Source organism: Colletotrichum graminicola (assembly GCF_000149035.1).
Source record: "Colletotrichum graminicola M1.001 genomic scaffold supercont1.66, whole genome shotgun sequence".
In the NCBI taxonomy this organism is placed as follows: domain Eukaryota; kingdom Fungi; phylum Ascomycota; class Sordariomycetes; order Glomerellales; family Glomerellaceae; genus Colletotrichum; species Colletotrichum graminicola.
The window spans coordinates 47497-71607 of NW_007361070.1; the positions used below are offsets into that span (position 1 = coordinate 47497).

Genomic DNA, 24111 nt, shown 5'->3' on the forward strand with positions numbered 1-24111 from the left:
CCAGCGCGTTGAAAGTAATCACCAAGCAAGTCTTCGTGAGCCCGGTAGCTGTCATACGACCACCTACTGCTGGGATCTCTATGCACATGCCCAGTCTATGCCGTCCCTTGGTTGCTATTGCCGTCATTCAAAGCCGACATGCTTTGCTGCGGAGAAAAGGAAGGTTACTCCTGGATTCCACTGGCTCACTGGCGAGTCAAATCTTCACGGCGATAGTACACATTTTCCGGACGGCAGTATGCCAAGGAGTCAGAGAACGCAGGTACAACGTAAGCACTAACCACACCCTGATGGTGGTGCAACCCACAATCTTTATCATGAGTTGAGGGACACGGTGATCTGCATATGTCAGAGGTTGTTGATGTTGCCCGGAATGATAAAGCGTGTTCCACAATAACAGACTGCGGTCCACTAGAGTGCGACGTGGCCAAGATGCACGGGTTTGTCAGGGAGGTCACATCGCCGACCCCTCACCGAGGCGTGCAGACATGGAGCGTTAGCTTCCACTAATCAAACTTCTCTCGTTGTAAGTAAATACACTACATATAAACCGCGGGCGTTGTCCTTCTGCCGCACTCAGAACTCAAAAATGTCAAGCATACCGCCCAGGTTGGCAGTCATGGACCTCTCGAAGCTAACCAAGAAGACAATTAACGTCTCCCGAGGCTTCACATACACATATTACACCTCGCCAGCCAAAGGATCTAGGCCGACTCTCATCCTCTTTCACGGATGGCCCGACACTGCACGCCTCTGGGCCGGCCTCATCAACGACCATCTTCTTCCCCATGGTTATGGCGTCATTGCCGTGGATATCCTCGGATTTGGCGAGTCTTCCAAGCCAACCGATGAAGAAGCATACGCGTTTGACGGCCTCACAGGTGACATTGTCGCCATCCTCGATGCTGAAAGCATCAATAAGGTGATCTCGCTCGGCCATGATTGGGGCTCCCTTACTGCCCAGCGTCTATACAACTTCTACCCAGCCCGCGTCTGTGGCGTTGTCATGCTTAACGTGACCTACCTCCCCCCATCGGGTGACTTCGACTTCAACAAGGCCAGCGAATCGACCAAAAAGATGTTAGGCCGCAGCCTATTCGAATACTGTTACTTCTTCATCGCCCAAGATGCCGTCGATATCATGAACAGAAACCTTGAGTCTGTCTACGCTGTCGCTTTTGGCGAGCCCGAGACCTGGATCGAGACCTTTTGCACACCCGACGGGATGCGGCGCTTCATCACCGAAGGCCGCACGCAGCCCACACTACCATTCGCGACGCCCGATCATAAAGCGGACTTTATGGAGCGCTTCAGCAGAGACGGGGACGGAGGGTTCGCGGCGCCGTGTTGCATGTACAAGGCTATGGCCGCCGGCATCCAGAACGAGGCGGACATGAAAGTTGCCGAGGAGGTGAAGACAGTGAGTGTGCCTGTACTGTACTGGGGCGGCACACGGGACTTTGTATGCATACCGGAGGGGTTGCAACAGAGCATCGATGATGGCCTGCTACCCGACGTGAAGAGCGTCCTCCGTGACGGGGGGCATTGGGCTTGCCTTGAGAAACCCGATGAATTCGGACGGGACGTGGTTGGGTGGTTGCAAGAGCGGTTTGCGTAGGTCCGTCCCCATAAGAGTTAAAAGCCGCCCAACAGAATAAACCTTCGTCTAGAACGTGGTGTTTCATTCACTTGCATGGCATGTTCTAGAGATGGCGCTATAAACAAATAACCTAGCAAGTACATAAACAATGTTGCAACGGGGTACTCGAATTGTAATCGCAGATTATATATAATATATCCGTAATAAGCATCCAAAAAAAAATCCAAAACAAATCACTAGCTCACTTTCGTGAATTCGAACTGGACGATCAGGGGATTGAACCCTGGGCCTCCCGCAGGCAAGAGAGAGAATGCAAAGCGGGCGCTCTACCACTGAGCTAAACGCCCGGTAGCTGCGGCGCGAAGTAATGCCGCAATCGGATGCTCGCAATGACCGAATGTGAGACTGAGAATGCCCGCCATCATCCATGCCCACCTGGGCGGAGACATACTGCGTAAGGCACAGCAAATTCGCAGTCACAAAACACAACAGAACCCTAAGTGGGTTACGGTTACGACATGTCCCCCCCCCCCCCTAATGACCCCCGCAATGACACAGTACCTAGGTAGCCGCCTAGAGTCGAGTTGCGAGAACTGCGTGATTCTAATAGGTTCTTGGGCAAATCGCGTGGGTTTCAATGCAACGCCAAGCAAGGCATAGCCTCGATTCCTCCCCTTGGTGTAGTTGGTTCATCACGTTCGACTGTAATGGTTACATTGTCATCGAAAGGTCTCTAGTTCGATTCTGGAAGGGGAGAGAGAGCCTCTATTTTTCCCTTTTTCTCTAGATATACATATGTATTCTCCTCTAAATAGACAGATGCTTTGTTTGTTTTAGTTGTAATTACTTACTTATACATTTGTTTTTTTAAGTAATCATGTTAGTTACACCATGCCACCTCAAGAGTAAGTAGTATTCTTAGCAAGACAAGGTTAACTGGATGTCAATGAAACTTCATCAACTCCTTTTCTACATACACCTATGCAGTCTAACATTTGCATTGCTGAAAGACAAGATACTAGCACAGTCGGTTTCCTTCTCAGACATCCCGGTTGTCCTCTGTCCCTAATCTCTGCCCCATGCCCCCGTCGACGTCAATTCCGGCGCTACGTTCCTCCTTGATCGCATTTCTTGCGGCCTGCTGCTCTTGCTTCTTCCTGCTTCGTCATTAGCACCGACATCCTCACAGCTGTTCGCCTCTGTCTCGGCGCCGGGGTGCGCTCACCTCTCGAGCCCGCTGCTAAAGTCGTCGATTCGGACCTCCTCCTGTCCTGGCGCCTTCTGCGTTCCGCTCTTTCTCTCCACAGCGTCCGCGACCTTACCCTCGGCCAGCGTCTCCATCTGCTCCGCCTCGACGTTAGGGTTCTCCGGCCCCTTGCGAGACTCCTGCTCGGAGACGTACGCCGTATTCTCGCGCTCCGTGGCATCTACGGGGCCTGAGGAGTGCACGCCTGCGCCCAGCGCGCTCGGCACCGCGTCGTCGGCGGACCTGGCCTGCGACCGCGGGAAGGGCGTGCGGCCCTGGGCCGCGTCGCGTGCGGCAATCTCGTCCTGTTGGGCGTGAGAGGCTGCGGCATCACCCTCGGCGGGGTTACGGGATGCCGGGTTTGAGGCCGTGGTGTAGGCTGCTGCCTTTGGGGGTTGGGATGGCATCGAGGAAGACATGCTTGGTGGCTGACGGCTTACTGTCTCTGGTGAGGGTTGGGAGATTTGCAAGATTGAATGATTCTAGCTGAAATCTCGGCTTACTGTTAGCACTATTTCCCGAGCAAAATGAATGGGGATATTCTTGTCATCAAGGTTCAAATCGCACAGGTCATCCATGCAAACGATCCAAATGATATCAGTGACAGTTCGATGACGTCGGTGGGCGGGCGGTCGTGGATCGACGCTACTTTGCCCGATGACAGAAAAAAGACACACACTACCGACTGATTTCCCCATCTCCGTCATCGCAAACCCGCAATCATGTCGGTTGATCTCCAGATTGCGCTCCATAGCCCTTTGGTCAAATAGACTGAATACTGTTGCAATAGCTGGGGATAATAACTATTGCCGGCAGCCGCCGACCGATACCCCAGAGTCCCGTCCAACTTTTTACATACGCCGACTACTCCCGTCGAGCGGCATCAGATACGCGTGACCTATCATCAAGTATCTTGCATATTCTCTTCTTCATCCTACACATAAGCAAGGCATCAACTAAACTTTGCATCGTTGATAGGCCTGGGCTGGGGGGCACAGCAAGACTTGCCCAGCGCAAGGTAACCCTTCATTCTCATGCGTACAATCGCTTCTATCCTCATATCTTTATGCAGCTATGCAGCCCGCATCTAACTCTCTACCATAAAGCTAGGAATATCTTTGGTGTAGCAAATAGAGTTAGCCTACACTATAGACATATTAGCTCACTTACTATGCAGACTACCTATAGTTATATTTCTACCTGCAGTGGGTTATAGTGACTGTCATATAAGAACAATAAAACAGCTCTTCTTATAGAGGATACATTTTATCACACGCCTTCATACAGTGAAGTAGCTGCTTTCTAATCTTAATGGGGGTTTCCCAACATGCCATTAACCCCGTGCCTGTGTGGACGACGATCCTTGGTTATAGCACCCTGTAAGCAACTGCTTATTCCGTAATTGAGTTCGTCCGAGGGCTGTCCCCAACGATGCAGTGCGATGGCTTCTCGTCGGTATTGGTTGTTGACGCGGGGTCATGCCCCCCTCCTCACGGCCGATCGCAGAATCGCATCATTGCCAATGCGACAACGGGGCATCCCATCTATTCTACACCAAATAGCCTGGCATCCCCTTACCATTCAGATCTCAATGGCAAGCTCGCATGTTTATTCGACGCAAGACAAACTTTCTATCGGGATTGGGGCGGAGAATCAGCGCAAACGGCTCCGGTTCGGCGTCCACATGGTCAGCCGAGTATCAGGAAGCAATGTTTGGTCCAATGTGTGCCGTTCCATTTTCCCATTAGACAATAATGGTCTCAAATCGCGTGCCATGGCGTAATGTTTCCCCCCAATGGCCACCGCTCGTTGCCCGAAGCGGGGTGCAGTCGAGGCACAGCGCTATATAAGATACGGCTGAGGTCCTCTGCCGGAACGTTGTACCATCATCATCATCTCTACGTGAAGCAGCATTGAACGCGACACTTCTCCAGCAATGTCTCCATCAGCTACAGAGGCCGCGGCGGCCAAGGTTAAGGAAATCCAGGCCAAGGTATTGCCCGCGAATGAATCTCAACCTGCGTCCGACCTGGCGTCTCAAGATGAGGTGTTGCCCGAGGTCCGTACAGGACACAAGGAGCCGCTCAAGCCGTCCGGCGTTCTGGACCAGTTCGAGCACTTTGACGTGACGCCTATCATCGGCCGCGAGTATCCGACAGTGGACCTCGAGGAGCTCATGAGAGCCCCAAACTCTGACGAACTGATTCGCGACCTGGCAATCACAAGTACGTCCGGCGTCCGTCAGGATAAAAACACATGACTGACGAGGACCCAGTCTCACAACGCGGCGTCGTCTTCTTCCGCAAGCAGGACAACATCGACAACGCCCTGCAGAAGGAGCTCGTCCAGCGACTCGGCGAGCTTTCGGGGAAGCCGTCGACCTCGAAGCTCCACATACACCCCCTCAACAACTCCGGGAGGGGCGAGACCCGGGACGACGAGATCAGCGTCATTTCGTCGGCACAGTCAAAGAGGCTGGGCCTGAACCACTTCCTGAGCTATGACAAGAAACAAACGCAAAAGGGGCAATGGCACTCGGACATCACGTTTGAGCCGGTGCCAAGCGATTACTCTCTGCTGCGCCTCACGGAACTGCCAAAGACTGGAGGAGGTCGGTGTTTCCCTGCTCCTGCGTTGTTCCACTCCGCTGACATTTCCATCAGACACCCTCTGGGCCTCGGGCTACGAGTTATACGACCGGGTATCGAAGCCGCTGCAGGGTTTCCTCGAAACCCTGACGGCGACGTACGCACAGCCGGGCTTCAACGCGACGGCGAAGAAGAACGGGTTCTCGCTCTTCAGGGAGGCCCGCGGCGCGCCCGAGAACGTCGGCGAGCTCCTCGAGGCCGTCCACCCCGTCATCCGCACCAACCCGGTGACTGGGTGGAAGAGCATATTCGCCGTGGGCCAGCACGTGTCCAGGATCAACGGGCTGTCGGAGGACGAATCGAGGCACTTCCTCGACTGGTTCGTACAGCTGATCGTCGAGAACCACGACCTGCAGGTGCGGAACCGCTGGCAGAACGTGAACGACATCGCCATCTGGGACAACCGCTCAGTGTACCATGCAGCGACGCCGGACTACCTGAACGAGGACCTGGGCGAGAGGAAAGGGTCGCGCGCGGTGAGCATCGGGGAGAGACCATACTTTGACCCCCAGAGCCGGAGCAGACGGGAGGCCTTGCGGGCCGAGGCCATTGCCAGCCTGAAGTCAGGCTCGAGCTGAGGTGGAGAAAGAAGCGTAACAAGTGTAGTCCAGGTGCTATAGGATTTGCTGGGAGTGGGGTTGGGGGTTTATACGCCAGGTCGGGGGTTGGCCTTGGGTTCTCGGTGGTAGACTATTTCACAGTTTCCGGCTTGCTCTCACCATCTTTTGGATACATATCTTGAACGCATCATTTGGCCTGTACCTAAACAGAATATTACCGTGGACAGAGTTCAGGCGAAGGATAAGGGTGAGGTCGTAAGCCAACCAGTGCTCGTTCTCTCTCCCGGCTCCCAGCAGAGTTCATAGCCAACCCTGTGGCCGGTGCAACTGCTGGGTTAAACAGTGAGCTAGAGCATGTGCGTGCGGTGTGCATTCGATATCAGTTGCTGGGATCCAAGATGGGAAAGATGATGAAACAAAATAAGAAGAAGACGGTCGCCATCCCACGAAAAAGCACGTATTCCGACACGGGACAGCGGCAGCCGAGGCCGCTTGTCCCCGCGGCCCGTCGCTCCGTTTCCGAGCTACAAACCCTCCGGAGGGACACGGGAGGACAAGTCACTGCCTCCGGCCTCCAACCTCCAGCCCACCCGGAGCCGCTTGGCCTCAATGTTTCAGAGACAACCCAGCCTCAGATCTCCCGTCAGGGCCGTCACAGAACAGCCACTCAGGAGGGGTGATCTTGGCGTCGTAAACCCCTGCAGGCCTTGCAGGGGCGCCTCGCTGGGAGGGTACTATGTACCTATGTCTAAGCCGCATCGGGTAAACTTGACTGTTTCCCATACCTTTCGAAGCAGAAGCAGCCTCAACACGAACACCCGCCTCGAATCATGCGTCTCTGCGGAAGTTTCTACGTCTGTCGGTCCCAAGTCTGGTCTGCCCCAAATCTGGTCTGCCCTCCCTCTAATCCAACGCCCTGGGCTTCGAGAGGAACCATCAAGCCAAAGTTGAAACGCCCTCATCAATCAATGCCGTCGTCCTTCCCTAATTGCCTGTCTACTATATGTCGTACGCGGCTGATCACCGTGCATGTCGACGTTGCGCCATTCTCCGACCAGGGTGGTGACGTCTTCCCCCCCCTTTATCCGGTTTGAACGTCTCATGCCTGCTTAACTGTGTCGATCTTGCCTTGACCTCAACCCGGCTGAGTGGGCGATTTCACGAGCGGAGGAGCGAGATGGACGGCTGCCGTCGTATCTGCATCTCTCCCGAACGCCAGGCCCCGCAGCAGAGAAAGGGGGGAACAGAGCTGGCATCGCGTTAGCAAGAGTATGAATGTCCTTCTGCCCAAGCCGGCCTTTGGACAAATTGCCCCGCATGTCTTTGTGGAGCAGCTATTCTTCGCATGAAAGTCTCATTTTCATCGTATGAGTATCATTAACGAGGCCCGAGGTCCACGAACCCGGGTAATCTGAGCACATCTGGCGGCGGTGCTTATCAAAGACGCTCTAATTTTCCTATTGAGGAACACATCCGCCCCTTAGGCGCCTAGGTTCATCGGACACGATCGCACTCCCAAAACGGAACCGCTTCACCAGGGATGGGATGGCCACGCAGACCACAAACATGTAACCCGACGCCGAACTTCTTCCGTTTCCTACTCTTCCTCGAACCCCCCCCCGGCCCTCAAACAGGCCCGGGCCTGAGCTCCGCGGGAGTCGGCCACATGCACTCACACAAACACAGAAACATGCAAACACGCATCACCCTCTCGTCCTTTTACCCGTCAGCCCGTACAACCAACCACCATCTGGTCCAAGCACGCCGCCCGTCTCGCGGAATTCTCGGTCAAAAATCCGGAGCTGCATGCAATCTGAGCCCAGCAGGGAGATGGGCAGGTGAAAGGCCAGCAGAGGAGGGAAAAGGACAAGGGTGTTACCGCACCTGTCACAGATCATCTCCATCCATCCCCTGGTCATTACCCCTGACCCATCGTGCGCGTCCACATCGCCGGCCTTTACCCCTCTGCCCTCTTGATGAGCAGGGGTCGAATCGTCGCTACGGTTGCAGAAGCCCCTGTTGGTACACTATGTAAGGTCGAGTGAGACCCGCCATCGATCTTCGACTCCTCTGGAGTGTTCTTCTTTCCTTGTTTCCTTCTTTTCTCATCCGAATTCGCGTCTTTGACCGGACGCCAATTCTATCGACGTTCGTTAGAAATACAGTGTAACGCGATAACCCCTCGTCCTGGTCGACGAACATCTCGAGTGCGAGCCACTGGGTGGCGAACGGATCGAATACATTCATTTACATACAAATTTCGACTCGGCAACTTCCAGCCCGTCTCAACAACACGGCCTCACAACCTTGATCAATAAAGGAAGAAAAAGAAAAGAAAAAGAAGGGGATAAAACTATTCAAGCAATGGCCTTATGACACCAGACATTGCCCGACACCAAAACACACCCCAAATGCCCAACATGCCACCTCCGGGTCTCAGCGTCAGCACCGGCACCGGCTCCGCCCCGCTCTTCGCCCTCCGCGCCGTCGACCCCGATCCCGCCGCCGCCGCAGCCGCCGCCGCCGCCAAGGCGACCACATTGGGCACCCCTCCCTGGCTCCTCCTCGCCCGCCCAGAGGACCCGAACGAGTGGAGGGGCGCCTCTGTCTTGTTCATCGCCGTGCTCTGCGCCGTTATCGCGACCGCATTCGTGTGCATGCGCTTCTACACCCGCGTCCGCATCCTCCGCACTGTCGAGTGGGAGGACTGGACCATCCTCGCCTCCCTGGTGTTCGCCATCGCCACGAGCGCAGGCATGATTACACGTACGTCCCGCCTTTCTGGCTCCCTCCCAGGCCTCTCTCCGAGTTCCGATTTCCCTCATTTGTGCTGCACCATGCGCAAGAGATCGAGATGACTAACAACCACCACCCCCGTAGAACTCAAGTTTGGCCTCGGCGAGCACCTGTACTACTCCTGGCCCTCTTACCCGTCCTACATCGAGGCCGGCACCTTCACGAACCTCTCCTACTCCATCAGCCTCACCCTAACAAAGGTCTCTATCCTCCTCCTGTACATCCGCATCTTCGCCTACGACCTCGTCTGCCTGCTCTCCAAGATCCTGCTCGGGATCGTCGCCGTCTCCCACACCTGGATCATCGTCAGCATTCTTACAACCTGCATCCCCCTCAGCGCCGCCTGGAACTACGACCCCCAGGCGCCCCCGGTCTACTGCCACCCCTTCTCCGTCTTCTGGGCCAACGCCTGCCTCCACCTCGTCACCGACTTCTTCATCTTCCTCCTGCCGTTGCCCGTCATCGCGTCCATGCGCCTCCCGCGCCGTCAGAAGCTGGGCTTGTACTTTGTCTTCTCCCTCGCCTTCCTGTAAGTCCCGCCCATAGCCCTGTCTCGGCCCTGGCTGTTCCTCTGCGTTCCGGACACCACTGACCTCCGTCCGCCTCCAGCGTCTGCGCAATCTCCATCCTCCGCCTCGTCCGTCTCTTCCACACAGACGAGACCATGGAGCAGGTCCTGGACGTGACCTGGTCCGCCGTCCGTATCGCCAACGTCACCTGCATCGAGGTCCACGCCGCCATCATCACGGCCTGCCTCACCACCCTCAAGCCCCTCTTCACCCGCCTCTTCCCTAGCTTCGACGCTTCCCCCGCCCGCCGCAAAGGCTCCTTTTCCTCATTCACCTCCAAGGTATCATCGCACCCCGCCGCCGCTGCCGCGGCCAACCGCGGCGACTGGGAGAAGAACTTTTCCACAGCCAACCCCGAGGCGCACTATAAGCGGCCCCTCACCATCGGCACCAAGTCGAGCCGCCCGCTTGTGCGCCACGACACCTTTGCGAGCATCCTCGCGCTGTCGCCGACGACGCCCAGGGACGATGACGAGCGCGCCGACGTCCTGGCGTCCATGAGGCCCTCGGCCGGCCTTAAGAACGGCCGCCGGGACGGCGAGTTCCGCCTCGCCGAGGTCGACGCCGGCGCCCCGCTGCGGTGGCCGTCCAGGCTGGTCCGCAAGTCCAGGCTGCAGATGCCGCAGGGGGCGAGGACCCGCAGCTCGACGCTGCGGCGTGACACAGAGCGGTTCGGTCCTCCGATGCCCTAGAAGCAGATATAATGAGATACGCATGTACAACAATGGAAGGGGTGTTTCCGGGGGAGGTATTGTGGTTTTTATTCTTTTCCTTTTTTCTTTTTTTTCTTTTTTTTTAAATAGCGAACATGTAAAATAACACAAGCAGGCAGCGCGCACGAAAAGCGAGCGGGAAGACGGGCATCGTTGACAGCACGACACAGCAGCGAGCCAACTGGGCTCTGTATCACCACCAGGAACACACACTTGTATGGCGTTTGGAAAGGCAAACGGTGCTTGGGAGGGCATCATGTGGTTGTATACCCGTTCAGCGCAGAGCGCGCCCGGTCATAGTAGTACGAATAACGACGTTTTCCCTAAACGAAAATGGCCAACCGTCCCAGCTGCTCGTTTTAATGCCTGTCGGTCATCCGTATAGGTTCTTCTTCCTCTTATTTTTTTCCCGTTTTTCTGTGACAATCTCGATATCTGTCTCTCAACAGGGGTAAGCGACATGGAATCCATCACCAGAAAGGGCCGTGTTGTGCTCACCTGCTTTCAAACAGAGCCCCCTTCCTCCGCTTCTCATGGCTCGACGACCTCCTCGTCTGCCGTTGTACTGTGGCCCTTGTCATCCGATGATGCTGGGTTCCAAGATTTTTGGGGTCATCTCAGCCACCGGTCTTTAGGAGATGAGATCGGCGACGTTCATGGGCATCTCGTCGATCTGGGTAGAGTAGTACACTGCGGTCCGAGTTAGCTTCACCGTCTGCCAAAGAGCTCGGGCAGTACTCACACTCAATGTCGCGCAGAATGCGCACGTCTTCGCTGGTGACAAAGTTGATGGCGACACCCTTGCGTCCAAAGCGACCGCTTCGTCCGATGCGGTGGATGTAGTTCTCACGGTTGCTCGGCAAGTCGTAGTTGATGACCAAACTGACCTGCTGCACATCAATACCGCGCGCCCAAACATCGGTCGAGATGAGCACGCGGCTGTTGCCCTGACGGAAGTCCTGCATAATGCTGTCGCGCTCCTTCTGCGGCATGTCGCCGTGCATGCTGCTGACGGTGAAGTTGGCCTCGCGCATCTTGTCCGTCAACCAGTCGACCTTCCTCCGGGTGTTGCAGAAGATAACGGCCTGGGTAATGGTCAGGGTGTCGTAGAGGTCGCACAGGGTATCGAACTTCCAATCCTCCTTCTCGACAGCGATGAAGTACTGCTTGAGTCCCTCAAGCGTCAGCTCGTCACGCTTGACGAGGATACGCACGGGATCCGTCATAAACTTGGTCGTCATGTCGAGGACATCGTACGGCAGGGTGGCGCTGACGACGACGACCTGGGTCGCGGGCGGCAGGTACCGGTAGACGTCGTAAATCTGCTCGCGGAAACCACGGTTGAGGAGCTCGTCGGCCTCGTCGAGAACGAGCATCTTGATATGGCGAGTGCGCAGGTGACGGCGGCGGATCATGTCGGCGACGCGTCCAGGGGTGCCGGAGACGATGTGCTGGCCGTAGTCGAGCTTGCGGATGTCCTCGCCGACGTTGGTGCCACCGATGCAAGCGTGGCACTGGACGTTCATGTAGTCGCCGAGGGCCATGACGACGGACTGAATCTGGGTCGCAAGTTCGCGGGTCGGGGAGAGGACGAGGGCCTGGGTCTCGCGCACCGCCGTGTCGATAACCTGGAGCATGCTGATGGAGAAGGTCGCCGTCTTACCCGTTCCGGACTGGGCTTGGGCGATGGTGTCACGGCCCTTGCAGACCTGGACGATGGCGCGGGACTGAACGGCCGAAGGGGACTCGTAACCATAGGCATAGATTCCACGCAGGAGGTTCTCTGCGATGCGCAAGTCAGTGTGCAATCCTTCAATGGCAATGGGCAGAGGGGCGGTGTCTGGCAGCCTTACCCTTGAGCGACATGGACTCGAAGGTCGGGTGGACCGTGACCTCCTTGGAGGTGGAAAACTCCATCCTCTCCTCGGCCTTACGGTCGATTCCGCTGCCTTCCGCCATGATTACGGCTGTGTAGTGATCGGGACGGTGTGTGGTGATGGCGGTTGAAATGGGATTCGTGATGGTGTTCAGTGGTGTCGATGCAGACAAACGGCCGAAATTTCAGTGGGGCGCGCTGCAGCTTCAATGCGCGCGGCGGCTTTTCCATAACAGAACAGTGAGTGGCCCTTGCCCAGCGAAAGCCGCAACCGCCCCCCCGGCACGGAACATCCAGATCCCCGGGCTGTGGGAATCAGTCCAGGGTTTGCCACAGGGCGGTTCCCACAGCGCTTACCTTAGCACCTTGGGTACCTACCTAGGTAGATAGCCTAGGTACCTACATCGTACCACAGCTCTTCCATCACCCAGAAACCGGAGCTAAAGCGACCTTATTCAGTGGACCACTCAGCAGTCGCGCTCGCCCAGAAGGTTGCCGACCTCGAATTTTCCCAGGAGCCTTGCGACAACACCATCGTCAACACTCCCCTTCCCCCCCAAAAGACAATCACACACGCCCGACTGATACCCACCGCGCGCGTGAGAGACAATGGGCGTAATCGAAGAGCAGCGCTACCTTCACGAGGACCTCGAGCGCCTCGAGCAGGGCATCGCCGACCGCATCAGCGAGGAACCGAAACACATCCGCGACCGCCTCAACCGCGACCACGAGATCGCCCAGCTGCTCGACCAGATCCAGGCGCAGTCTGTCAAGCTCCTCGACATCTACCACGACGCAGACGGCGATCGGTCGCGCGAGATCCAGAGCATCGGCACCGGCGACCCCTTTGAGGAGTTCTACAGCCAGGTCAAGGATGTGCGCGAGCACCACGCAAAGTATCCCAACGAGCAGGCCGAGAACTCGGAGGTGCGTTACCGCGTCAAGAAGCCCGACGACGGCGAGATTATGCCCTACATTGTCGACCGCCTCTTCACCGGCGAGGAGGGCTTCGGCCGCTTCTTCGACCTGCACACCTGCCACGAGTCGTACCTCAACCTGCCCAACGTCAAGCGCCTGTCGTATCTCCAGTACCTCGAGGTCTTTGACAACTTCATCCCGGGCCACGGTGGCCTGAAGCGCGCCGACAAACTGACGGACCAATACTTCAAGTATGTCGGCGAGCTGGCCGAGTACCTCGAGTCTTTCATGCGGCGAACGCGGCCTCTCGAGAACCTCGACAAGGTGTTCCTCGGCTTCGACAACGACTTTGAGGCGGCGTGGGACAAGGACGAGGTGCCGGGATGGCAGAAGGAGGACGGCGCCAACAGCACGACGCGGGAGCCGAGCACCGCCGACGCCATCTGGTGCGACGACTGCGAGAAGGAGTTCAAGAACGAGAACGTCTACCGGTCCCACATGACAGGCCGCAAGCACATCAAGGCCGCCGAGGCCCGGAAAGCGCGCCTCGACGAGGGGGCCGGGGACGGAACCAACGGCAATACCAACGGCCACCGGGTGTCGGCCACGCGACTCAAGGAGCGGGCGGTGGCCGAGCGCGAGTACCGGGTCAAGCGGCTCGCAGCGGCCATGAGCACGGAGCGCGGCGACACGCGCGTCAACGTCGAGCGGCGGCAGGGCATGACGGAGCGCGAGCGGCAGCAGGAGCTCGAGAACATCATGAACCTGTCGTACTCGGCGCCAGGCGGCGGTGGCATGCACGGCGGGGCGGACCACGACGACGACGATGGCGACGGCGAGGACGGCGAGGAGAAGATCTACAACCCGCTCAAGCTGCCACTCGCGTGGGACGGCAAGCCCATCCCCTTCTGGTTGTACCGGCTGCACGGTCTGGGCGTTGAGTTCCCCTGCGAGATTTGCGGCAACTTTGTCTACATGGGCCGGCGAGCCTTTGACAAGCACTTCAACGAGGCCAGGCACGTGCACGGCCTGCGGTGCCTGGGCGTCACCAACACGACTCTGTTCCGCGACATCACGAGCATCGAGGAGGCGGTCAACCTGTGGGACAAGATCCAGCGGGAGGCCAAGAAGTCAAAGGTTGACGAGGGCAGCGTGGTCCAGATGGAGGACGCCGAGGGCAACGTCATGCCGGAGAAGGTCTACTACGACCTGCAGAAGCAGGGCCTGTTGTAAGTCCGGAGGGGACCGAGTCATATATCCGAGGACACGGGGAATGGATGGCAAGGGGAAAGCGGCTCGCTGGTGTATAAAACCATGTAATCCAAGACGAGAGACAAAAAAGGAGGGTGGGCGGCAACTGTAGATAAATGTAGACCATGTTTTCCTGTTCCCCCTCCCGGCAGCAATGGTCAGAGCATGTATCCGTTCAGACAAGAAGAAGAATAAAATGATACCTAGATTTCCGCACGTATGTCGCCTTGGCTACAATAATGCTGGGAAACCCTCCAGACACACCGCAGGCGCTGCATCTCGACGACCGGGGGGCGTGACATGACATGACGTGAAAGAATGGACTTGCCCAATTACTTCGAGCCAGACCGATTACGACAGCACGACTCAAGAGAGAGAGGGAGACGGAGTCAACTTGTCTCGGAGACGTTTACGTAGGTGGGACGCAAATTGAGGAATGCGGTGTGTCGTCATTTCGTGGAGACATAGTATTTAGCCGCACTACGTCACAGTAAAACGCATGTGAAAGGCATATATCCGTACATGTGGTAAAACGTCTCGCATCGTTCTTTTTCTCAAGGTTGCGGTGTATGGTCGGTTGGGGGGCCATGTTTTATACAGGCTCCCCCATCCTGATGTCTATGTAGTCTATCTCTTTGTACAGACCCCGCCGGGGTCGCCCTTTGATTTTCGCTGACCATGAAACAATCGCTTTTCCGAAAGCAAAAACAAAAATTCGACTTTTTTTTGTCTTCCATTCCTTTATTCCTTTCGATGGTTGGATGAAACCCAAATACCTCTCATTGATTGTCAGTAAACTTCTTCGGTTGTATCCGCCAAGTCGCGCCGTATTGATGTCCTAAGTAGACAAATGGAAAAGAGATCATTAACTGGCGTGATTTTCCTCCTCATTAAGTTGTGTAGTTCATCCCCTGGTATGTATAATGTGGGTGTCGGTGATTCCGAAGCAATAAGTCGTAACAAATCCTTCTTTGATTGCTTCAATTCGTGCCCAAACCAAAGAATAAACATTCGGAATGGTTCAGAGTTCAGTCCTCAAACAGGCCAGACATCTCTTCGAGAAGCTGGTCAGCCGACGGGCGCTCAGCAGCATCCATACGCATGATGCGGTTGATGAAGTGGGAAGCGGTGCGGAAATCAAGGGGCTCGACCTTGCGTCCGACGGTCAGCGCCTTGGCGGCCATGGCCTTGCCAGGGCGAGCACGCTCAAGGTAGGTCTCGGGGATAGCACCAAAACGACGCGACTGCTGGCGGAGGACCTCAAAGACGTAGCTGCGGTCGTGGTATCGAGCGTTGGTGGGGCGGAAGGGGTTGTAGTCGCCACCATGGAGGAGAGCAATCATCATGGAGCCAAAAGCCCAGATATCGCTGGCAGTTCCCCAGGGAACCTCCATAAGTACCTCAGGGCTCGTCCAGATGGGAGCACCGATCAAGAAACCCTTGGTGGCAACGTCCGAGTCAGTAGAGTACGAAGCACCCAAGTCGCCAATCTGGACATCGGAGAATCGCAGGTCAGGGTCTGCCTCGGAGGCTGAGGCGTAGTTAACGAGGATGTTGTCGGGCTTGATATCGGTGTGGATGTAGCCGTCCCTGTGGAGAGTGGACAGTCCACGGAGGACGGCGCGAGCGACAAAGCGGATTTCACGGTTGGTCAGAGGCTTCTGGATGGTCGCGTTCAGGAGATGGTCGTCCATGTGGCGGAGGACGATCATCGGGGCGTCCTGCTGGATCTCGTCGATGACAGGGCGAAGGAAGGGGTTGCCTTGAAACTTGCGAAGGACATTGTGCTCGTTCTGAGCACCCGAGATGCCTTGAACGCCCTTGACAATAGACTTGTTGCCCATAGGGTTCCTACGTCAGGTGTTAAAAACAATTGGCCTTATCGACGGTGTTGGAACAGGATGGACTTACGTAGCGATCCAGACACCTTCACGGATCTTCTTTTGAATTGTGTAGCGGCTGGCGTTTCCGAGGAGGATCTGGCCGATCTCGAGGGACGGGGTCCCGAAGGCGGAGGTGAGACCTCTGGGAATCATTTCGACTGTGCGGGTTGAATATGAACGAAGTTGTGTTTGGTATCGGCTGCGGTACGATGGTCTTCGGCGGTTGATTTCGTCCAAGTTTACTTCTTCAAGTGACAGCTTGCAGGGGCTGTCTGAGAAGAAACAGGTCGATCACGGTCATTAGGTGATGTAGGCCGCGATCGATGTCGTGGAGAGAAGCGCCTAGCACGAGAGTCCCGTCATTCGGATAGGATTGTGTGTAGAAAACCGGGTGAACAGGACTGTCCAGGTGTATGAACGTGTCGATCGAGTCGTTGAATAGTGTGAGATCGATAGTGTTGAGATGAAGGTCAGAGAGGCAAAGGCAGAATCGAGGAGGAGCAACGCTTCTTTAACGGAGAGTCGGACACTTTGTGGAAGTACCTTACAAAGCCAAGACAACCAACGAAGGGCAGGGGTGGTTGCGTGGCGTCGATATGCGCTTGGTGAAGGCGTGGACGTGGGTGTGGACGTGGGTATGGGTGGGGGGTGTGGAAAGTGGGTGAGATACAGGGTGGAGGGGAGGCAAACTTAGCAGCATTTAGGATTCGGTTTGGCACTTTGCTTGGTGTGGCACACGGATCACCTTGACTAGGTAGGTACCTAGACGGGCAGGACGAAGGAGGACCAAAATAAAAGGGAAGGAAGGTCCAGCCTTTTTCCTGATTGCAGCGGGATGCGTGAGCCGGACTTGGCAGAGAGTGGCAAAAGGGGGGGGGAGGGGAAGCGACGATACGTACCACATCTTCGCTGGGATCCAGGCGGTACGTCTCCCCATCACGCTGGGATACGGCTGGGACACAGATGGACAGAGATCAAGTTTGGGGAGTGCCGACTAGTGTTTGCATCGGCTGGACATGGGATTTAACAGTTGCCACCACTCGCTGGCGCCGGGTGCCACGTACTGGTTAGTTAGGGGTCGAGCGCGCCGCGGCGACGGTGAGGCAATCAAGTTTGCTCCAATTTAGTTTCAATGAATTCGGACGAAAGAGGGAGGGGAGAGGCAGCACAGAACCTTCTACTTCTAGCGGCCAAGACGGGGGAAATGTCTTTTTTTTCCCTTTCCTCCTGGTGCAATGACACCCAATCGGGCTGTGTATTTGTGTAATGGAGGGTGGCCCATCGGTCCATCGCCGTCGTCTGCTGCACCTGAACGCCCAGCAGCACACCGTAGCGGCCGTGGATGGTAGACTGCGTGCGGTCTGGATCGCCCATCCGAGCCCGCGTCGAAATGGCAGAGGGCAGTGTGTCCAACCGGGACTAAAGCACGGAGAAGAAGAAGAACCCTTGACCAAACTTGGGAGGGGAAGGTACTGTAGATAGGCTGCCCATCACTACGAATAGGAACAGAAGCTCCAGCCTGTTCCAGTCTGCTCCATGATTGACATTGGAAACCCTTGGGATCGACAAGGATGCGTAGCCGATGGAAGCTCCCATCACAGGCAGGGTAGGGTAGGGGTCCCCCTCCTCCAGCCCAGGTACGCGCTCACACCCCCCTTGGGATCTCGAGCCCTGTTGGCCAAGACCGCTGTTCACGAGGACACCCTCAGTGGCCAGTAGGTACCGCCTTGAGGTGAACTGGTTGGCTGCCACGGCATGCCGCTGTCACCGATGGGCCGGATACCTCTGTGACTGCATCCGTAGCTTGTTCAAGTGCTCACATAGTCGTATTCCGCCATGGCCAGACGTGTTCGGTGCACCGAGAATTCCGATGTTGCCATTTAGACACGCAACCGCGTGTCGAATGCCCAGCGGCGGGATGGTGCCCCCCTACCTCTTGTTCTCGAATCAATCGGCTTCGGCTCCCAACTGCCATAGTGCAATGCAGCGCGCATGCCGGCTGCAGGCTGACTACCTAGGTGACTGATCTGAGGTGTGTGGGCGAATGGTGAGAAACGAGAGATGATGTGTGAGTAGCAAATCACTGACCATACGTGTATTCCACGAGCCGCACGGCATCTTCCAGCGGCTGGTGACCCACGACGCCTCCAACACCGTGGTCGACAAGCCCCCCAAGCCGCAAGGCGCAAGCGCTGCGCCAGTCAGTTGAGGAAACCGACGGTTCCTTTCGACTGTAGTACCGTAGAGGGAGGGCAAGCTGCCAAGCTGCCTGGTCCGGTTCTGATAGCTTGGAAGCTTGAGCGCTTGGCTGCAGCCGCATCTGCACCTACGTCGTTGCCGTCCTGCACTTGCGTCGTCCGCATTCCTTGAATAGGTATACCTACCGGTAGATACAGCGCCAGGTGATGGTGTGCAGTGGTCTGTCCCGCAGCTGCACCATTGTGTCTCGGAGACTCGGTCAAGAACTTAGTATATCCTTACGGTGAGTCAAGTCAGACGTGGGGGAGGAGCCGAGCCGACAGCGTCGGATTGCTGCGAAACGAAAAGTGAACGAGGGACGCATCATCGGATCCGCGACAGGAAGGGGATCAACTTCCATTCACGGGCTTCTGTGCCCATCGACAAGATCGACTAATCGTAGTCTGTGGGACATAGGAACAGCGAAGGCCGATACCCACCAAGCGTGTTCCCAGATGTACCATCGTACATGTAGGACAGGAGGCAAATCGACGTGACTGATGCGCGCTGGGGATGGCTCGATGCGGCGGCGGCTTGAGCGTCTCGGCTTCTAGGACAAGCTCCAATCGATCGTGGTCTCGCGAAGGCTCGATCGGTATCGCCCGGTCACACCATGTTTTGGGTTTCTGGCTCGGGCTTCCGGGGTAAGTTGATTCCAGGGTGGGTGAATCAGTCGCTCGAATTCTAGGGGATGCCATTATGGATGATAATTGGCAGGCTTCGGCGGATGGCAATTTGAGACAGCCGGTCATTTGCATGGTTTACATGGTTTGCGTAACGTACGTAATTCGTCGTGATGGTAGACGATCTGGGTTGCTCGTCGGTAACAGGGAAGGCTCCGTGTCATCGATTTGCCTATCTGCATGGTCGAATCGATCGAGCACTTTGTCAATCTGACTTGGAGGCGGTATGAAACTCTTGTCTCTCCCCAATTGATGCCATTTGGAACAATTGGGCAGAATGCCGGCGTGTTCTGCTTTTTGGCAAAGGGATATATGATAGAGGACAAGGGGTTCAGTCGCCGTGAATCCGGCTCCATCGGAGTGTTGGTGTGAAAAGTGGAAGCGCTGTCGGTGTGTCGTGATCCTCCAGCTAGCGAAAGCCTAACCCCCGCGAGCTACGAGGGTAGGTTTTCTGGACGCAACGGGACGAAATGTCACGACATGGATGATGGAATGTCGAATCAAACAAACATTTAAAAGAAGAAAATCAAAAAAAAACATGGGGCAATTGGGGGCGGGGTGTTGTGGTCAATGGCCGGGGAAGACGAGAGACGAAGCCGGACGACGATGGCTTGGATGGAAGGGCAGGTGCGAAGTACGTACTTGATGCCAGTGGTAGGTACACTGCTTGCTCCTGCTGCCGGCAGCAGCCCAACAGCGGCAACCGGAAAGCACGACGAGACGGCCCCTGTTTCCTTCCTGTTCTTCGTTTCTCAACCTGAACACAACACCACACCACACTAGGTATTCGTACCTGCCAGCCAGCCAGCCACCACCCCTGGCCAAGTGAAAAAAAGGCTAAATGAGCAGCCACAGCCCTTCCCGGACCCAGAATGGCACTAGCGTCCTTTGCAACTCCCGACCGAAGGTTTCTATTTACAATGCACTCCACGCTATTAAAACGATACGGGACGCATGCCTACCTAGCTGACTTTGGCATTTTAGGTGGTTTATGACAAGGGATACAAAGACAAAGTCTTACGATCCAATAATCATAACTACCTCATCTTCTGTTGGCTCAGTCGCCCACACTCACTCCCTTTCCTTCTTCCTCCCTTCCCGTCGCCCCCCTAGAAACGCCACGGCTGCATCCCACGGTCAACCACGTCAATCTGTTTCACCGAGACGCTTGCTGCATTCCTCTACCCCAGCTTTGCACCCTCACCTGACCAGATCCAATTTGCTGGTTCCTGGCAGGATGCAACGCAGTAAACGAACTCCAGCTCTCCCCCAACTTTGGTCTCATTTCTCGCTGCACCTCCCCACGCTGTCCCGTCTGCACTGCACCTCAGAGTCCAAGACCTGGGGGGGGGCTGCTCCAAGACGTGGAGAGGTACCCGACTGTCCGAGCCCTCGGCCGACATCGCAGACTGTTGGCTACCGGTAGCCTAGCCTGCCTAGGTACGGTAGCTTTCTGGTGCTTACAGATACTCCTGGTGCAGTTACTGTTGCTACAGTCCCGAACCAAGCCCGAACCTGCGACCTGTTTGTTGCACACCGCTTTCTCATCGCGTCCTCGTTTGGTATCAGCGTCTAGACCCGTTCGTCTCGCCTCGCGTCGCGCATTAACAACACAATCAACCAAACAAGAATCACCACCAGCAAAACACACGCACACCAGGCCGCATACATTCACACCTCGACCGCTCCGCCTACCCTCCCTCGTTCTCGCAATCTTCCCCGGTTCCCCGGTTCCCCGGCCCCCCCCTCCCAACTCTCCCACGCAAACTCAACTTTACTTAGCTCGGCCCCCAGACCAGAACCCGACCTCGCCGACACACTCCCAAAACCGAGTCCGCGTATGCTTTCACAAGTACGCCGAGTCTAGACTCTCCCGCCGAGCCTGCGTCCTGCACAACTTCTCCAAAATACGTCGCACATCACAATGTCCTGACTCTGTCTGCCCTTCCCCCTGCCGAGTCATGCCTGTCCAGTCCAAGCCCATACCTGCCCTCTACACCGTCTACATCCTCCGTTCTACGGTGCGCCACGCCTCTCTCTACATCGGCTCCACGCCCAACCCCCCACGCCGTCTGAAGCAGCACAATGGCGAGGCTCGCGGCGGCGCTGCTCGCACCTCCCGCCTAAGCCTCCGGCCCTGGGAGATGGTGGGTCTGGTCTCCGGCTTCCCCGGCATGGTTGCCGCATTGAAGTTTGAGTATGATCTCCATCCTACCCCCAAAATGCAATTCTAAAAAAAATCTAAAAACAAGTCGCCCGTCTCCTTATCACCTCACCCTCTGCTTCGGATGAAGCCCCTCCCCCCCCCCCGACCACACCCCTCTAGCTAGCTTGCACAGGCTTTTTTCTTCCCCTCTGGTCGCCCGATGCAACTGCCCTTCAACATGTTAGTGTGCTCGTGCTGATCAAAAGGTAAACAGGTGGGCGCTGACCAACCCGCATCTGTCTCTGCACATCCCTTCCGCGTCGCGAATCACTGTCTCGGCTGGAGTCAAGCGAAACGGCCATCCTCGCCGGCCTCGAGCGAGTCTATCTTCGATCCTCTCCAATCTACAGCTACTACTGAGCGTACCTAGTTTTCGTCGCTGGCCGCTGACATTGCACTTCTTCGCAAAAGATGTACACAAGGCATGGCTGCTGTCGTCTGTCAACACGGCCGAGCCTCTGCGAAACACTTTGGATGTGGTCACCGACTTCGGCCCTGACCCTGCAGCATCTTCAGACGATGCCAAGTGGGGCATCCATGCCTTACCTCTCGACTACACACCCATCAAGGAATATATTGAAAAGGGGCAGTCCATCACGACCTTTGAGAGAGAGGGCCACTGTGTTGTATGCGCCGAGGCGCTCCCTCACAGGCAGGGACTGCTGGCTGTATGCCCGAACGAAGGCTGTGAAGGCGTCGGCCACCTGTCATGTTGGAGTCGTCATATACTCCGCAATGAAGGCGAACAGCAAGCGGTTGTCCCCATTCAGGGTCGTTGCCCCCAGTGTGGGGGCCATGTCCGGTGGGTCGATATGATGAAAGAACTGACGCTGCGGGAAAGGGGCGCGAAAGAGATCGATACCCTTCTCAAGAAAAAGAAGCGGCGAACCAAGTCTTGATAAGATCCAGATGGATCCAGATGGGTCCAGATGTGTCAATGGTGGATCTAGATTGCAGATTAACCTGCGATGCAACATCTCGGTCGGCCGGTGAATCCTATTTCCTCAAAACGCTCCGTGTCAGACTGGATTGTCATGATTCGGGTGACCAGGAACCACTTTTCGGTTTTTCGTCAGCAAAGGACCCTGCTTCGACCAAACGCCGATCTCACTTGACAGCCCAATTGCTACTCGCTTATCGTTGGAAAGGATAGTCCTGTTTGATCAACACGCGGGTTCTACTGAAAATTTTGTTGTCTGGTGGTCGTCAATCCTGCAGGATATGGCCAGGCCGTCTCTTTCCCACTCAATCAAAAGATTTGTGGTTCGGTTCAGTACAAAAGTCACTACTGTGCAGGACCATATCTTCAGTCAGAATCACAATGTCAGTATTGGTGAAAGCCTTCTGATGGTGTTGGAATGTATCCGTACTGTCGAAATGGCAGGAGAGATTGGTTGGTTGCGCGCCCCAAACCAGATGGTTTGAAACGTCTTTCCGTCCGGATGCAAATTTATTTACCGCTGGGCTAGGTGTCGTTGCCGGGCCCTCCGGCTTGGGTTTAAGTCAGACACCGAATGATCAACGGCCTGGGGATCTGCAACACCGATAGACCCTGACGCCACCATCCAAGACACTAGCTTAGGGCTTGAGGATCCGGCTGCAAACGTGGACGACAAAAGGTGTTGATCAGCTCAGGCGTAGCCGCATTGCATAGTCCAGACTGCCGACATAGGCACTAGGGCTGGTATTTGAGTCACGTACCTCGAATAAATAAATAGAATTTAATGCCTTCAAGGAGATTCTCGCTGTCTCCAAATAATGTCTCGAAAGTACCCATATCTTCGACATTAGAGGTGACCTCATCCAGCCGTGATCCACTGCTGAGCAGCTCGTCCGCAGCGTATGGACATGTGAAGCTTTCCGAACTGGATGGATGATACTCTTTGGTCGACCTCAACAACCATAACGTAGAAGGCAACGTCGCATGAGCGTTTTAACGGCTGCATTCGTCCTAGCGTTATTGTTTCCCCTTATCAAATCCCACTGGCGGGGGGGGGGGCGAGTTTAGGCCGCGGTCAGAGACGAAAGCGTTATTCCTTTCTTTCACATGACTGTAGCCCTCCCATCCCCTCCACGAGAGCAAAGCGACCGAGAGCTTACGACGTAACAGTAGGGAATACGGGGTTTCTCTGGAGTTCTGGACATATCACGGTGCGGATCGGAAAGTGAGACTGTGGGCTCTGACGAGTCCTATGTCGACTCCGCGAGGCAAGGAGGGATCTTCACCATCAGGCCAGCATGAGCGGTTAGCCGCGTGCATGGATCAGTGGTGACCGTCGCTCTTGAGATTCAGGACAGAAGTCTCCGTTGGGGTGTCATGTCAACACCCATGACCATCTGCGTTTTGTTTGTTTCTGCCCCGGGTGACAGGCTGCTCTCTTATAAGGAAGCGGACAGCAACATAATGCCGGCTCAGGTCGTGAATATGTAACGTATGCAATATGCCTACCTACTGTACATCAATTCTATGAAATGAAAGACATCCATATGATGAGCCTGCCATGTTAGTCTACAGGCCCTCGGCATCTGCTGTTCGTCAGGTGAACATAATGCAGGCAGATGGAGCCTCCAGCGGACAAAGGCCCGGGCGAGGTTTATTTCCTTCCCTTCTGGCCCAGGACAAACGAAAGGAGCAGCATCATCGGAAGATGAACAGAGTGCTGTTCCAATGGGAGGGTGAACCACGTGCAAAAACCTCAGGAATAAAAGACATACGGCTATATCAGATGATCTGTGTACTCTTATTTCGATCACCGGCGACCTGTGTGAGGACACTGCGTCTGATTGACTGCAAAGGGCTGTGACATGCAGTCTTTATTTTGATGGTTTCTTGGAAAGTTCTAGATTGATCATACGCGGTCGTTCCGCCTGACCCTGTTAAATAGGGGCATCGAATTTTACAAGTCGGGAAGGGGGACGGGAGG

At 55.8% G+C, this 24111-nt stretch overlaps 8 protein-coding genes and 2 non-coding genes across 10 annotated transcripts; 6 read left to right on the forward strand and 4 right to left on the reverse strand.

Annotated features, from left to right (window-relative positions):
- Positions 1–619: 619 nt before the first annotated feature.
- GLRG_10720 (uncharacterized protein) lies at positions 620–1618 on the forward strand (the record flags this gene model as incomplete). Its single annotated transcript, XM_008101405.1, has 1 exon — positions 620–1618. The coding sequence occupies one exon, from the start codon at positions 620–622 to the stop codon at positions 1616–1618; it is 999 nt and encodes a 332-aa protein (XP_008099596.1).
- A 243-nt stretch (positions 1619–1861) lies between these two features.
- On the reverse strand, positions 1862–1947 carry GLRG_13267. The gene has a single exon. It is a non-coding gene; the product is annotated as a tRNA-Ala (tRNA).
- A 322-nt stretch (positions 1948–2269) lies between these two features.
- Positions 2270–2357, forward strand: GLRG_13268. Its single transcript has one exon. It is a non-coding gene; the product is annotated as a tRNA-Tyr (tRNA).
- A 282-nt stretch (positions 2358–2639) lies between these two features.
- GLRG_10721 (uncharacterized protein) lies at positions 2640–3265 on the reverse strand (the record flags this gene model as incomplete). Its single annotated transcript, XM_008101406.1, has 2 exons — positions 2640–2757; positions 2826–3265. 2 exons carry the CDS (start codon positions 3263–3265, stop codon positions 2640–2642), a joined length of 558 nt encoding a protein of 185 aa, XP_008099597.1.
- A 1517-nt stretch (positions 3266–4782) lies between these two features.
- GLRG_10722 (TfdA family Taurine catabolism dioxygenase TauD) lies at positions 4783–6072 on the forward strand (the record flags this gene model as incomplete). The annotated part of the gene is made up of 3 exons (XM_008101407.1): positions 4783–5071; positions 5122–5457; positions 5510–6072. 3 exons carry the CDS (start codon positions 4783–4785, stop codon positions 6070–6072), a joined length of 1188 nt encoding a protein of 395 aa, XP_008099598.1.
- Positions 6073–8465: 2393 nt separating this feature from the next.
- GLRG_10723 (uncharacterized protein) lies at positions 8466–10111 on the forward strand (the record flags this gene model as incomplete). The annotated part of the gene is made up of 3 exons (XM_008101408.1): positions 8466–8820; positions 8935–9379; positions 9460–10111. 3 exons carry the CDS (start codon positions 8466–8468, stop codon positions 10109–10111), a joined length of 1452 nt encoding a protein of 483 aa, XP_008099599.1.
- Positions 10112–10763: 652 nt separating this feature from the next.
- Positions 10764–12091, reverse strand: GLRG_10724 (DEAD/DEAH box helicase; the record flags this gene model as incomplete). Its single annotated transcript, XM_008101409.1, has 3 exons — positions 10764–10822; positions 10875–11915; positions 11986–12091. 3 exons carry the CDS (start codon positions 12089–12091, stop codon positions 10764–10766), a joined length of 1206 nt encoding a protein of 401 aa, XP_008099600.1.
- Positions 12092–12617: 526 nt separating this feature from the next.
- On the forward strand, positions 12618–14159 carry GLRG_10725 (splicing factor 3a; the record flags this gene model as incomplete). The annotated part of the gene is made up of 1 exon (XM_008101410.1): positions 12618–14159. One exon carries the CDS (start codon positions 12618–12620, stop codon positions 14157–14159), a length of 1542 nt encoding a protein of 513 aa, XP_008099601.1.
- A 1046-nt stretch (positions 14160–15205) lies between these two features.
- Positions 15206–16213, reverse strand: GLRG_10726 (serine/threonine protein kinase; the record flags this gene model as incomplete). The annotated part of the gene is made up of 2 exons (XM_008101411.1): positions 15206–16028; positions 16089–16213. 2 exons carry the CDS (start codon positions 16211–16213, stop codon positions 15206–15208), a joined length of 948 nt encoding a protein of 315 aa, XP_008099602.1.
- A 4729-nt stretch (positions 16214–20942) lies between these two features.
- Positions 20943–22086, forward strand: GLRG_10727 (GIY-YIG catalytic domain-containing protein; the record flags this gene model as incomplete). Its single annotated transcript, XM_008101412.1, has 2 exons — positions 20943–21178; positions 21402–22086. The coding sequence occupies 2 exons, from the start codon at positions 20943–20945 to the stop codon at positions 22084–22086; spliced, it is 921 nt and encodes a 306-aa protein (XP_008099603.1).
- Between the last annotated feature and the right edge of the window lie 2025 nt (positions 22087–24111).